This window comes from Pseudorca crassidens, chromosome 1 (assembly GCF_039906515.1).
Source record: "Pseudorca crassidens isolate mPseCra1 chromosome 1, mPseCra1.hap1, whole genome shotgun sequence".
Taxonomy (NCBI): Eukaryota; Metazoa; Chordata; class Mammalia; order Artiodactyla; family Delphinidae; genus Pseudorca; species Pseudorca crassidens.
The window spans coordinates 191,766,682-191,782,466 of NC_090296.1; the positions used below are offsets into that span (position 1 = coordinate 191,766,682).

The following is a 15,785-nucleotide window of genomic DNA, read 5'->3' on the forward strand; positions in this document are numbered from 1 at the left end:
CTTCCTAAACAGAATATAAATACTCAAAATTTCAAAACTTACATGTCTGGAATTCAAGCCCTTCCAACCCCAAGCTGAAGAACTTTAAAAAGCCTTAAAAAAAAATACCCACCTCCTTTTTTCTGGCCCCAGAGTTCTATGCAGTCTTTTTAGCTGCATATTCACATCCTCAGACCCATGAGCCAGTTTTTAGCTTCCTGCAAATAATTCTTTTCTACATTAAAAGTTTCAGTTATTAACAGCTTTGAAAAACTGCAAATCATTCTTACTTACATCTGGAAGTCTGTACAGCTTCATTGTTCTCTGCAAAGTCATATTTCTACTCAAGTGAGAAAATTTCACTTCTACCAATTTTCTGGGGTTTAGTGATCGATGCCAGTATCTGGAATACAATACAGATTTTAAGATCTAACTGATTTCTAACTCTCCAAGTTTTTCACCTTTGTCTAAGCTCAGCTGTTATAGAAGCAGTGAATGAACACTTATGTTGGGCCCAGTGCAGTGCTGGGTGCTGGCCCTCTTCCTATGCAATTATTTTATCTGTCAGTTTTGACCTCTAAATGATGTCCCAGTTATGTTCCTTTGTTGTTTGTAACCGTCCATCTCTTTCAATAAAGAGAAATCTTAGAATTGCAGAAGGAATATTGATAATGCTCAGTCTGTAAGCATTGAATGAGCATCACAGATTCTAAGATAGCAAACCAAAAAGTTTAAAAACATGAAAAAACTCTCCTTAAGTTTAGTAGCCTTCACATTTATATAACGCACACCAAAGAAGACAACTTTTTGAAAAACAAGCTTGAATTTCTTAAGTGTTTCTAGTTTAGGTACTCGGATGAATGATTATATTAAAATAACACCTGTGAAGTCTTATTTATTCTGTTTATTTATGAATAAGTTAATAGGAGAGAGTCATTTTACAGTTTTGTCTTTTATACTCTGTTTTCCTGAAGTTTCATCTTATTTGAGTCAATAAAAATAACAGAGGGAGATAAACTCTTTCTGAGGCTCTAGGAACAGGTTATTCAAGTGACAATCTGATAAACAATTTTCTTACTAGATTAACCTTTGAAAGCTTGATAAGAGCAGATGAAGAAATAAAAACAGCTTTAGCGGGTTTTTCAGCTGATGTTTATCAAGCTTTCGGAGTAGTTCCTGATAGCACTGGTGTGACAGTGAGTGTTAGAGAAGGAAAGAAAATCGTACTACAGGGCATCCCGAGATAACTGATGCCCTGGGTTTCCCAAGGCAGAGACTATGCTTTCAAATGGAAGAGACACAGAAATGGAGATGTAGCACCATTAGTACACACGTGACTGTGGGGTTTACTGCGAGAGTACTGGGCTAGTGGTTCTTGGTTCTATCTCCATCTCTGCTACCCACCAACCACATCATCACGGGTCAGCCAAAGTCCCTCTGGGTTACGTGGGTGGAGAATAATACTTGTAGCAACATGGCAGGGAGGCTCAAAGCGTTAGGTACAGGTGACGTGCAAGATAAAGGTGGGACGCTATTACCTGCATGTGGCCACTGGCTTGGGAAGAACCACTCCAGCAGTATAAACGGCCTGGAAAATCCCTTCCAGGTTCACTCTTCTGGTTATTTCTCGAATCAACACTGGGGCTACCCGTTTGGATCTCAATTTCTTATGAACACAAAGGAAGTTGATTTCGACCATCTTCTTCACGCTAAGAAATAAAGGTGTTGCAAATTAGAGCCACCGTTAAGAGGAAAACATTTTCAAAAAGCAAGACAACATCTATAACATTTCAAAGAATGAGAAACTGAAAGCCCTCCTTTAACACAATATTTAAGAAAAATATTCTATCTTTTAGATATTTCACAGATTTATCTATTTTCCATACTCCCCCACCAAAATGATCAAAACTCCAGGCTGTGGAGAAGCAAACCCTCTTGTTCTAAATAAATTTGAGAACTTTGGTCTCTTCTGAATTTTCAGTGTAGAAACTGGATCAGCTGTGCCTCAAAGTTTCTATATCTGTTTTTCCTGTAATGTATACAGTTACGACAATAACTGGGTCACCCAGATGCAGAATCTAATAGGACGTTGCTTTGGAGCATAATGCAATACCCAGGATCTCTGGGAAGTGCCTCGACCAGGCCAGAGCTGGTGCTTTTCTGAGCGACCATAAACCTTCTAGAGCTCCAAAGCCCATCCTCTGCTCTGGTTCCAGATACGGAGGCATTTCATTTGGCACAAAATATTCTTTGAGATCAAATGCTTTTTAGCAGTAAATAAGCTCACCCAGTACATTGAAAGGTGAAGAGACCTATTACGCATCAGATCTTCGCGTTTCATAACTGTATCTTTGACTTTCTGGGCTGAAGACCCAGAGCAAAAATGGAACAGACATATCTGTGGACAGAAAGACTTAAAAAGAATCCCTCGAGTATTTTTTTCCCCAGAAACAAATCTGAAATACCTATTTACAGTTTTGTTTTTTCTGCTACGGACATATATACATACCTGTGTGTGCATGTATGAGACTGCGAAGCAGAGACAGAAAAAGAGATAGAGAAAAATACAGCTCTTTTTTTTTTGGTCACTGTTCACAACCTGTTTTTTATGCATTATTTTTAACTTTATTTTTTAGAGCACTTTTAGGTTCCCAGCAAAACAGAGCAGCAAGTACAGTTTCCATACACCTCTGCCCTCCCCACGCACACAACCTCCCTCAACATCAGCAGCCTGCATTCAGTCATTTCAAAAAGCCTATTCTAGGGGCTTCCCTGGCGGTCCAGTGGTTAGGACTCCGCGCTTCCACTGCAGGGGGCGCGGGTTCCATCCCTGGTTGGGGAGCTAAGATCCCACAAGCCGCGCGGCACGGCCAAAACCAAAAAAAAGCCTATTCTAACCACAACTCTTGGAGAAGCAATGTATCAAAACTGACAAGCTTCACTATGTACCTGTCGTAGATCCGAATGTTCGCGGGAATGGCGCTGATGAACCCCACTAGCTTTTTGTTCGAAGATACCCTGACTCCACAGTGCCACTGGAGGAGCCAGCCTGGGGGACGCAGAGCCCTGAAATCAGTGCAGGCAAGGAAAAGAGATGCGGTGAGTGTCCAGGAACACAGGGACAGACAGAGACAGGCCGACCCCCCCTCGCCCTGTCCCCAGCAAGCACACGTGACCGGCGAGACTCACCACAGCAGGAACTCGGGCGAGTAGTCAAAGCGGAACATGTTGTCGTCATCCTCCACGTAATTCTCATTCAGCAGCGTGTACAGCTCCCTGAGCTACGAGACCAAAGAAGCGTCCTGCCTGTGATGCTTGGGACCAGTGCAGAAGCAACCCACGCCAAGTCGGGGAACGAGGTCGAAGGTTTTACTCACCACTTCGGCGTTACCCAAATCTAAAGTGTCCCACATAAAACCCTGCGGCAGGGAATACGGCTCTTGACGCACGTTTTCTTTATCAGCTTCAATTGCGCCATGAGATGTTATTACTTCATCTGGGACGGGGAGGAGGGGAAAAACAAAAACAAAAAGAGAGACGATTCAATTACAGAGTGTCCTGACGATCCAAAATGGTCAGTTACAGGAAACAAAAGCGTGCTTAGGGCTCTTGAGTTCCACATAATCCTTAAAAGTACTGTATCGTTTCAGCTGCTGCCAGTGCGAAGCAGGGTGGTTACGCAAGGTGGAGGGTAACTGCTAGGGGACCAGATACGGGAGAAATCCTCTGTCATCCACTGGCAAACTGGACATTACCAAACAATGGTGACTTCTCAGTCTGAACTCCTAGATTACAGATTAATCATTCAGCACAACTGCCGGCGACACAGGCTTGATATGACCGCCTTAGAGATGTTTTCTGTTTAACTGCTTTTTCAACCAATGGGGGGCAAGGGCTGCAGTGACCTGACCCCTCCCAGCAAAGTTCAAAATTAATTTCAGGACTGTTTACTTCTGTCTGGGCTGCCGGCAGCACAGTTCAAGCCATCAGTGTCTCCAGCGATCTCCACAAAGGCACCCTTTCCCACTTCTTCCTCCGGAGCTTCCCAGTGAGGTTGGGATAAAATCCAAGCCCTTGACCGGGGCCACTGCTTGCCTGGCCACCGTTGGCACATCTACCCAGCCCTGCCCTCAGGGCTTCGGGCCCACTGCCCTCCCTCGGACTGGGCCTCTGCCCAGAAGGCCCATCCCCGGTCTTTCACACGGCTGGCCGCTGGCATTTTTTCAGCTATAGCCTTACACGTAACGTCCTCACAGCATCCTCCCCGACTAAAGCTTCTTCCTACGTGGAGTATGTCCTCACCGCCCGCCCACCGTTTATCCTACTTTCCTACCACTGTTTCCCGGGTCTGCGCCCCAGTGCCTGGCATTTAGTGGGAGACACTCAATAAACATCTGCTGAATAAATGAGCTTCAGGTACAGTTATTACCATCACAGACCTTTTCACAGGGGGGAAGTCACAGGGTTTGTACCAGCCCCAAGGGGTTTCTTCTTCTCTATTTCCTAATCCCTAACTCTGCACGTTCATCTTATCTCCACTCCACCAGCTCATCCGCAAGTGAATACCTCAGGCTCCAGGGTCAGCCCTAGAAGCCAGATTCCCAGCTGTTCCCCTGGGGTTCCTTGGGAGTTGCTCAGGGCTTGTCTGATCCACATAACAACACCAGGGGCCCACCCCACGCAAGCAGCTCCAAGCAGCTGGGTGTGTTTGACTGAACTGGGATGTGGCTCTGGAGAGAAACGAAAAGGCAGAGTCTCCCTGACTTTCAAACGTTCTCCCCGACCTCAGGCTCCCTCTTCCACCATTAACCTGGTGTTGCCTTAATTGAGGTATGCAAAGAACATTCTAGGAACCCGAGAACACTGCAGGGATTTAGGGGAGGGGCCGAAACGAGGTGAGCGGCGGGGAAGTCTTCCCAAAGAGGTGCGCTGGGGTGAGGCGCCAGCTGGAAGAGAATTTTCTCCCCTGGGCACTAACCCAAAAGCCCCCAGCAAAATTTAGCCCAACCCAATACATTCAGATCAATAAATCTACACCCCTGTAGCTAATGGTCACTCAACTCAATGTCATTTAAAATCCAGCAAATTCATTCTAGAAGGTCTTCCTCCACTACCAAATAATTTCTAGAGCCTGAAAGAAAAAAAATCAAGCAAAGATAATTGCTTTCTTCTTTCTTTCATGCTCTGAAGCTCACGATTTTGAAGCTGCTTGGCGTGGGCATGGGTGGAAAACGAAAGGTCATTTTTAAAAAGTTTGAAACCCATTATTTGAAGGCACAGACAAGGATTGTTCCTTGCTTTTATTTGTTAAAACTGATTATGTGTACATAACTGGGCTAATAAGAGTTTGGGATGGCAACGAATACCTTCTATTATACAGATTTTGAACTGGAACTATCAAGGAAGAAAAGTATGGAAATAATATATGGAAATATGTATCTTCATATAAACATACGACAAAGCAGCAGGTTTAGCTTGTAATACATTGAAAAACATTTTTATACATTTATATCATCTTTTTTCTGGCATAATGTGAAAGAGTAACAATGAAATTATTAAGTTTATTAATTATTAATTTAATAATTATTAAATTATTAAGTTTACAGAACCTTAAGTGGTAAAAGTTTAAGTGAAATGTGATGGAGCAAGCCGGGCACTGAGGGAAAGAGGCCTATTACAGATTTCTACATGACCCAGAGCACTTATGAAGGCCTTCACGGGGTGTCCCAATTCGCTTATTATACTGGAATGTTATCACATTGGTAATAATTAACAACATGGGTGAGTGTTCAGAATCCTATTGTTAAACAGAGCAAAATTTTCCATTTCAGTAAGATTTAATAGGGCAAATTTTCTGTGTCTTTTGGGATAACTGAGGTGTGAGATTGCTAAAAATTTATGCAGAAGAAAAACCACTCCATGAAGATCAGAACCAAAAAACTGGGGGTGGGTGAGACCCCTCTTATATACATATATTTAATACACTAATGTTTAAAGTGTGGGGAAATTAGATTTCTTTATAGGGACAGGAGTTAGATTAAAATTGTTGTTACTGAAAGCCAATGTCGCCACCCAACACTTATTTTAAGAAGAAAAATATGACTTTTGTATAAATTTCGAATCTGTGGTCTAAAACAAATCATATAAGTGAAGTCAAGTCTCTTTTGTGTTTTTTGTTTGTTGTTAACCCAGCTTTGTTTTTTGGGGGAAAAGGCAGAAAAGCTTACTTAGTTTGGGTACCGGCTGTGTGTCCCAAAACTGGTATCTGTGTTTGGCAGCCTCATCAATGTTCCTGGCGGGGCCCTGGCATGCGGATAACAGCTCCATTGCCCTCTGGATATCCTGCAACTTCTGCATTGGAATGGTGGGATTCTACAACAGCAAAGACACACAGACACAGAATATGAGGAAGCTGCCGCTGCTCCCAAACCTGGGCAGGTCCACGTGCACCTGCACTGGAGACTACACGGCGTTCGCTGGAGAAACGCACAATCCTCCTCTAAGTCTGGCCCTTGGGCTCAAGGATGCTAACGTATTAAAATATAAGCAAACGTATTAGGTTGAAGGCAACAACAGTCCTATAGCTTCAATGGGGCTCTGACAGTCTGGGAACTCTCAAGTAAACCGAACCACTCTCTGCTTCAGTTTCCCACCCATCTGCAAAGGGTCCTCGGTCCTCACCATTAATTACTCGTGTGGGCGGAGCAGCAGAGAGGAGTGCCCTGCAGTGCAAATGCTACTATCATACAGCAGCCAGTCAGACTCCAGCCTCGGCTTCACTGATGGGGTTAATGCTCGGGAGGAGCAACGTGGGGACAAAGGAAATAACTTCTAGAACGGAAACCAGGCAGACGAGGGACATTTTAGTTCATAAAAAGAAAGAAAGAGGGGGCTTCCCTGGTGGTGCAGTGGTTGAGAGTCCGCCTGACGATGCAGGGGACGCGGGTTCGTGCCCCGGTCCGGGAAGATCCCACGTGCCGCGGAGCGGCTGGGCCTGTGAGCCATGGCCGCTGAGCCTGCGCCTACGGAGCCTGTGCTCCGCAACGGGAGAGGCCCGCGTAACACAAAAAAAAAAAAAAAAAAAAAGAAAGAAATCTGAACTTAGTGCCGGGCTGGGAAGGAAGTGCATCAAGAAAGGACTCTCTAAGGATGCCTCCTCCTGGACCACACCCCGCCCTCTGCCAATCCTGACGGCCCCTCCAGAGGCCACGAGGATGAGCAGTTTCCTCTATGGATTCAGATCTTCTGCAACCATAAAAGCCTTTTCCCCCCAACCCAAGTGGTGGAAACAACCTCCCTTTTAAGTAATACGTATCCTCAGTCTATAAAATTGACAATGCCTTTAAATACTAAAGTTCCTTCCTCAAAGCCAATATTCCTGTCATCTCTGAAGATCCCGCAGCTCTTTTCTTGGGGGGGGGGCAGAAATCCCTCATGGAAAATGAGACTATAACTGAAATGAGCAAGTGGCATGTAGGACTGAATATGGAAATCAGTGAGGTTTTTTCAACATGTGAAATTATTGATTCATTTTAGAATTCTGATGCCATACAAAGAATGCTCTTCACTGTGGGCTCATAATTTGTTAGAAGGAGTCTCAGAGTCTTCGGTTTCCCTGTATGTCAACACCATGGGCACCAAGGAAAGGTACCATCGATCCTCAATGGTTTATTAACAGCAGCTCTGGACTTCTGTTCCGTTTTGACTCTGAAGTCTGTGGTCTGGAGCAAATCTTTGACTCTGGGAAGCCTGCTTGTTTGACCCAGTACAAAACAGGGTTTATTTAACACAGACCATCCTGTGGTGGCTTTACTCACTGGGTTCCCTTAAGATTCTTGCCCCTAAAATGATTCCAAGAAACAAAGTGCTGGAGTCTAACCAGAGGTAGGTTAAAGTCTTAATGTCTCCTCTTGGAAGTCTAACAGCCTCACCCAGGACTGCCACAAATTCTGTAAGCCATTCATCTTATATTTTGATTGAGGTCTGAATCATCAGGTTCATATATATCAGTTACACATACTAATTTAACAAAATAGTTTTGCTGTTCTAATTTACTGTATTTTTATATTTCTCTTGTTTGGGCCTCTTTTGAACCTCCCACACAAAAGTAACTGATTTCTAGCAAAATGAAATTTACATTCACTTGAACTCCCAACAGTGCAATCAACTAGGAGATCTGCAACTTACATAGGGTGAGAGCACAGCGTTATTTCAGCTAGTAATGCTTGAACATGCACCCCTTTATCTTAAAATAGGCCACGTAGAACCCAGTCTTACGAAAATATACCTACAGTATCTGCACCGAATTTGCCATGGTAACCCTTCTTTCCTGCTATTTGAGTTAAATCCTCTAACAGGGCTATACCAAACTCCAACCCTTTTGTAACAAACATGCATCAGCATCTTTGTTCCAAAGGAGCCAATGATGGTACCCCGTCTGCACGAAGAAGCCTTCAGAGTGGTTTCTGCCTTAGCAGGTTGACCAGCAGTCTTTACATGAAATCACCATTCATGAAATAGTCACATTCCAATGCTCACTATTAAATGCTTTCGTTTTTTACTGAAGTTAGGTTGATTCACAATATTATATTAGCTTCAGGTGTACAATATAGTGAGTCAATTTTTTTTTTTTTTGCCGTATGCGGGCCTCTCACTGCTGTGGCCTCTCCCATTGTGGAGCACAGGCTCCAGACACGCAGGCTCAGCGGGGCCATGGCTCACAGGTCCAGCCGCTCCGTGGCATGTGGGATCTTCCCGGACTGGCGCACGAACCCGTGTCCCCTGCATCGGCAGGTGGACTCTCAACCATTGCACCACCAGGGAAGCCCCGTGAGTCAATATTTTTATAGATGACACTCAAAGTAGATTCAAGTAAGTACAACTTTCAAATCCATAGCGACAGAGCAGTAAGGAAAACTCAGCTATGATAAATTCTTAAACCTATCCAATCACCTACCAGAGCAGCACCACACGGGGCGTTTGGAAAGGTGAGAATGTGTGCTGACCCCGCATTAGCCTCCCACTATCATATTCTGGTGTAAGAGTCAGACATGCCTCTTTTCCTCCATATCTGTTCCTTGGGAAATACTAAACACCAACTGTACTCTTTGCCCATTATTTTCCAATTTAATACCTTGGAAAAAATGTTCAAGTCCTTCATCACTAAGAAGTGTACAAGAACCCAAATATTTTATTTTGGTTCTTGAGCGTAGACTGCAACATTCTCTAAACTGAAGAATCTCTAAAGGTCACTGTAAATGACGGTGTTATGTAGAGCTGACATCAGTTTCAGGGAAAGGAGCCGCAGTTTTTAAAATGCAGTGAAAAGCCCACATTAAAACAATTTTGACTTAGTCTTCATGAAAAAAGAAAAGAATTTCTCTACCATACCACGGTAACAGTTCCTCCTGCCTTGCTTGGCTGTAGTTTCTTTTTCTTCTTTTTTTTTTTAAATTCCAACCACCCACTCATTTTATTTTTTATTTTTTAAAAATTTATTGAAGTATAGTTGATTTACAATGCTGTGTTAATTCCTGCTGTACAGCAACGTGACTCAGTTATACATATATGTATTTTTTTTCATATTCTTTTCCATTGTGGTTTGTCACAGGATATTGAATATAGTTTCCTGCGCTATACAGTAGGACTTTGTTGTTTATCCATCCTACACATACTAGTTTGCCTCTGCTAATCCCCAATTCCCATTCTGTAGTTTCTTATAAGTGACCAGAGGCAGGGGAAGGGCCCTAAATCACCAGGGGTACAGGGCTGGGCAGCAGCTGATGGTGATGACAGAAAGAATAAGGAGATGGTCACAACTGCATGTAAATAACACCACATTTGTCTGATGAAGCAACGATGAGAAATGGACAAGATATCTTGCCAGCTTACGGTGCACCTTATATGAGTTACCTTGGAACTTATGTCTGTGGATAGACTATTTATTACCAGAGAAGCAAGTTGAAAAGCTAGTGAGGGAAACTGCACTTTCTTCTCACCCCACAAAGGCAATCAGGGAAAAATTGGGGCAAGGAATTTTCCTTCCCAGTGATTCCTGGTCCTTATGTGTAAAACAGGTAACAACGAAAACAAAACTACCTGCAAGACTCACTCAACGTCGTAAGATGTAAAGTTTGCGCAAGAAAAAAACCTGAGACCCCACAAAACTGGCGTAATGGTAACAACTGCCATGTATACACAGTGCTCCGCAGCAGAGGTCCCACCCCCCAGGCCACGGACTGGTACCGGCCCGTGGCCTGTTAGGAATCAGGCTGCACAGCAGGAGGCGAGTGGCGGGCGAGTGAGCGAAGCTTCATCTGTATTTACAGCCGCTCCCCATCGCTCGTGTTACCGCCTGAGCTCCGCCTCCCGTCAGAATTATGGTGAATTGTATAATTATTTTATTATATATTACAATGTAATAATAATAGAAATTAAGTGCACAATAAATGTAATGCGCTTGAATCATCCCAAAACCATCCCCCTGGCCCTGGTCCGTGGAAAAACTGTCTTCCACGAAACTGGTCCCTGGTGCCGAAAAGGCTGGGGACTGCTGCTTTACATGGTATAAAAACCACATTATAAAGATGGTCTGATTGTGACCTCATTAACAGCCTATGAGCTGGGGAGGAGGCATGTCCCCAAGCTGCAGATGAAATGAGCTTAAGGAGGGGCAGAGCCTGGCAAAGGCTCACAGCTTGAGAGCTTTGGGGCAGGACCGAGCTCCTGCCATGACACCACGCACTGCCCAACTTACTTGGAGCTACAACAATCAGATGACCTCTGCTTTGTTATGCTTCTAACTCTACCCCTTTTCGCTGTGAGTTTCTGGCATCGAGGGCTCTGTTTCCTTGGGCCCAGCACACGAGGTCTCTGTTCACAGCCAGGATGATGGGTGGCCCCAGGGAAGTGGCGCCTGGCATCGGCATCTCCAGAAGCATACAGAGACGCAGGGCCCAGCAGGACCACTTCTGGTTTGGTCCAAAATGGGTTACTTCCTACCCTTGGCAATAGAATTAAGAATGGCCACTGCAGACTGGTCCAAGGCAAAGTCAACGTGAGACTTACCCATGGTTGCTCCTGCTGAAACCTGCTGCCAGATGGTGCTGTGCTATTCAGGTAATTAGACACCCAGAAAAATGAAAATGTGAATATCTTCTGAACAAAAGGGAATCAAATATTAAGCGTAACTACAAAAAAAACCCCCCAAAAACCAGAAACAAAAATCTAACAAGGTCACCGTGAGACTTTCTTCTATGACTACAACCTATGTACTAATTCACTGAGAAAGGGGGGATGTGGGCAGAACACACACACACATAGAAGCCCAGCACGGACCTCTTAGTTTTCTGGGTGCCAATGTCAGTCCTGGGAAGGCTGTAAATACCCTGCTGTGACCACACAGTACACAGTCACGGCAACACCCTAACTACACCTCTGAGCCAACAGGTCACTCGCCTAAGCTGCCCGGACCCGCTTTCACACACATGGGACACCACGGAGGTTAAAAGAAAACATGGTTCTCACTTTTGAAGGCGGCTGAATTTTAATCTCCTGGGAATCAGATGCCGAGTCTGACTTGGTGCCTCCGGAATTCGGTTTCTCCTTTTTTCTCTTCTGTTTCTTCTTTTTCTTTTTGGCACCCAAATCACCTCCGGGACTCCTGTTAGGAAATTCACAGGGTTTGTAAAAACAACAACAGGTCATTATGTAAAATCTGAATTGCATGAAATTAATCATTTAGGAAAAACACATGTTATACACAGGAGGGAAAAACTACGTTAGGATGTGCAATATTCTGATAGATAAAAATATACATATATTTGCAGATGACCAAAATATATATTTTTCATCTATATTTGGTCTTGATCCATGGTTCCTGGGTCACAGCTTCCAAACCCCTTGGAGTTTCCTAAAAGATTAGAACTTTAAGGTAGGTGTCCCTTATGTCATGTTAAGAAGGTCACTTCTCGAAGCACCTAAGGATGGGGGCAGGTCGCCAGGGGAGCCAACCCTGATTAGAGGGCTGGAATTTTCAATCCCACCTCCCTGACCTCCGGGAGGGGAGAGGGGCTGGAGGTTGAATCAAACACCAATGGCCAATGATGTAACCAATCATGCCTATGTAAGGAAGCCTCCATAAAAACCCAAAAGGATGGGGGTTCAGAGAGCTTCCAGGTTGGTGATTTCTCTCCAAGTGGAGGTTTGGGGACAGTGGCGCCTGGAGAGGACACGGAAGCTCTGTGTCCCTTCCCCACACCTTGCCCTGGGCACCTCTTCCATCTGACTGTTCCTGAGTTACATCCTTTTATAATAAACAGGTGATCTAGAAAGTAAATGTTTCTCTGAGTTCTGTGAGCTGCTCTAACAAATTGACCGAATCTAAGGAGGGGGGTCTTAGGAACCTCCAATCTGTAGCCTGGTCAGAAGCACATGTGACAACCTGGGTGAGGGGTCGGGGGGGATAGTCTCGTGGGACTGAGCCCCTAACCTGTGGGATCTGATGCTGTCTCTGCATAGACGGTGTCAGAACTGAGATGAATTTCAGGACACCCAGCTGGCGTCTGAGAATTGCTTGGTGCTATGTGGGAACCCTCCACCCCTACCTCCCCACTGGAACTGGGTCCAGGAACCCAGAAGAATATTAGTCTACGCTCAGTCATCCTGCAGGGTTCTTAGATGTCATTTAAGCAGGAAAACTGTAGCAATAAACTCTATTTTATCGCCAAAGTCAAATAGCTTTCACAGGTATCACTGCTCCACTAACTTACTTTTAAATCAGCCTTTTCAGGGAGAGATACATGTCATAAAATATTCCATTATAAACATCTCTTGGGCACAACAAACCACTAATCTTGACACAAGAGAACCAAAGAAAGGGCATCTCTGCAGGGGGTGGCATTTTTCCTGATAAAGATTTTTATTAGAAGGATTAACAATAAAAAAACTCTACAGGAAAAAAAAAGTTCACTGGCAAAACATTTCTGTTTGGAACCCTTGTCATATTAGAGCTATAATCTTCTGAAAGAGAAAAAGAGACACAAGGAGATTTAAAATTTCCCTTTCTTTGGGCCTACTCTCCCACAGTATTCCCAGAAGGTAAATTCAAATTTTGAGTCAGAGATTATTATTGCATTATCCCCTGATGCAGGGAAAAGTGATGGAAATAAGCAATTCTGTTCTATTGTTCTTAATTAGCTCTATCTGTTCCTATTTTCTTTCTTGAATTTTTGCCTAATTATCAAATACATATTCATTATATAAGACACAAATGTCATTGATTAACAGCCTTATAACAGGGTCCCTCAAAGGCAGCCAATAGTTCTTCTGGTATAAATTCTTCTAAAATAGCCTTTCTTCTCTAAGCATGCCTTCGTTTTTACTACGAGTAAGTTTTCAACAAAAATTGAATCTTAAACACACTATTTTGAAACTTGGCTCCTTTTCTCCTTCCACTTAACAAATGTGTCTGGGATTTCTTTCTTTCCATGTCAGGATATACTGAGCTACCTCATTTCTTTTTAGCAACTGGGTAGCATTCCATTGTGTCAGTATATCATATTTTATGTAACCATTCCTACATAAAATATGCTGCTGCAAAAAAATATTCTGGTACTTACATCTTTGTGCATTCATGCTAGTTTGTCCAAAGATGGAAATGTGAGGTCAAAGGGCATGCACATTTTTAGCTTTAGCGGATAGTTAAGCTTGCTTTACTAAATACTCTTCCAGTTTCCACTATACCAACAGTAAATCAGTTTCTGGTTCTGAATACAAGGAGCTTGGAAGTCACCACTCCATCCCAGCAGCCTGAAAAGTCAACAGTTCTTCTGAGATCCCTAAGGGTGGGAGGCAGGGACACAGGACAAACTGCTGCCCCCAAGATTGGAGAGACAGCTTCTGGGAGCAGAGACTCACGCGTGGAAACCCCCATGGGAGCCAGCGCTCAGGCAGGAACCCCTGGACCGCAATTCACAAAGCCCTGGAGGCTACATGTGAACAAGACCCAGAGTTAGGAGCCCAGTCACAGGGGTCTCCCCCCTTTTGAGTTTTATCCTCAGGAGCGCAGTCAGGTTCCCACAGTAGAGAGCAGAGAAAAATCCCCTCGTGCTTCTGGTAGAAGGAGGGGAAGAGGAATCATTTCTGAAAAATGTCAGACGTTCTGTGCTTAACAAGGTCTGTCCTCAGCAGAAACTAGTCAACCAGAGCCTAAGCAGCTGGGCTACGGTCAGAGCTTAACTAATCTGGGGAAAAGAAATGACTGACTCCAGCCCCCGTTAGCCATCCTGTTCACATTTGTGAGCTCACGGTCCAGAGGCGCAGGATCACTGAAAGACTGAGGCCGGATCACAGGACCCCACAATGCCTCCCGCCCCACACGCCTCACCACCGCATGACCAAAGGCCTACTTACAGCAGTTCCTTTCACCCAGGACATCATGTCTGGCTATCCGGAAAAAACTACAAGGCATTCCAAAAGGCCAAAAACGCGCTTGGAAAAGATACAGCAAGCATCAGAGCCAGATGTGGCAGCGACGGTGGAATGATCAGGCATGGGATTCGAAACAACTCTAATTAATATGCTAAGGGCTCAAATGGACAAAGCAGACAGCACGTGCGAACAGACGGGTGATGTAAGCAGAGATGGAAATCCTAAGAAAGAACCGAGAATAATCAAAAGCGCTGCAACAGAAATGAAGAATGTCTTTGATGGGCTTATTGGTAGACTGGACGTGGCTGAGGAAAGAATCTCTGAGCTTGAGGATACAGCAGTGGAAACCTCAGAGACCCCCCTAAACCTGAAAAGCAAAGAGAACAAAGATGGAAAAAACAGAACAGAACATCCGAGGACTGTGGGAAAACTACAGAGAGTATAACATATGTGTAATGGGAGAACCAGAAGGAGAAGAGAGGAAGAAATGGAAGAAATACTTGAAACAATAATGACTGAGGATTTCCCCAAGTCAAAAGCAGGTGCTAACCCACAGGTCCAAGAAGCTCAGAGAACACCAAACAGGATAAATGCCCCTAAAATGGCATCTTGGCAAATCATTCTCAAACTACAGAAAATCAAAGATGAAAAGAGCCGGAGAGGAAAAATTACCTTACCTGTAGAAGAACAAAGGACCAAACAGTAAATGAGAACAGCAATTTCCCTATGTCTTTGCCAGCACTGAAATATAACCATTCTTTTTCATACCTGACAATCTGATAGGTAGAAAAAATTTCACTGTAGATTTAATGTTCCTTTAGTTAACCAGGGGTGAGGCTACATATCTTTTTTTTAAATAAATTTATTTATTTTATTTATTTATTTTTGGCTGCGTTGGGTCTTTGTTGCTATGCGTGGGCCTTCTCTAGTTGCATGAGCCAGGGCTACTCTTCACTGCAGTGTGAGGGCTTCTCATTGCAGTGGCTTCTCTTGTTGCGGAGCACAGGCTCTAGGCGCGCGGGCTTCAGTAGTTGTGGCACATGGGTTCAGTAGTTGTGGCACGTGGGCTCAGTAGTCGTGGCTCGCGGGCTCTAGAGCGCAGGCTCAGCAGTTGTGGTGAACGGGCTTAGTTGCTCCACGGCATGTGGGATCTTTCCGGACCAGGGATTGAACCCGTGTCCCCTGCATTGGCAGGCGGATTCTCAACCACTGTGCCACCAGGGAAGCCCTACATATCTTTTTATATGTTTACAGAGCATTTATATTTTTCCACGAATAGCTCATTCATATTCTTTTTCCATTAGCCATCTTAAAAAACAATGATTTGTAGGTGTCCTTTATAAAAGCACGGATAGAACCTGTCATTTATTAAGAAT

General features: G+C 44.2%; 1 protein-coding gene across 3 annotated transcripts in view; it reads right to left on the minus strand.

Moving 5' to 3' along the window:
- The window catches only part of NMT2 (N-myristoyltransferase 2), an 80,583-nt gene that overhangs the window by 17,202 nt on the left and 47,596 nt on the right, over positions 1-15,785 (minus strand). For all 3 annotated transcript variants that reach the window (XM_067703984.1, XM_067703994.1, XM_067704003.1), the window contains exons 2-8: positions 11,506-11,641; positions 6,207-6,351; positions 3,357-3,475; positions 3,169-3,260; positions 2,929-3,045; positions 1,518-1,688; positions 274-382 (exon numbers count right to left, since the gene is read on the minus strand). In XM_067703984.1, coding sequence (XP_067560085.1) covers positions 274-382; positions 1,518-1,688; positions 2,929-3,045; positions 3,169-3,260; positions 3,357-3,475; positions 6,207-6,351; positions 11,506-11,641 — 889 coding nt within the window. The remainder of the gene's footprint in view (positions 1-273; positions 383-1,517; positions 1,689-2,928; positions 3,046-3,168; positions 3,261-3,356; positions 3,476-6,206; positions 6,352-11,505; positions 11,642-15,785) is intronic.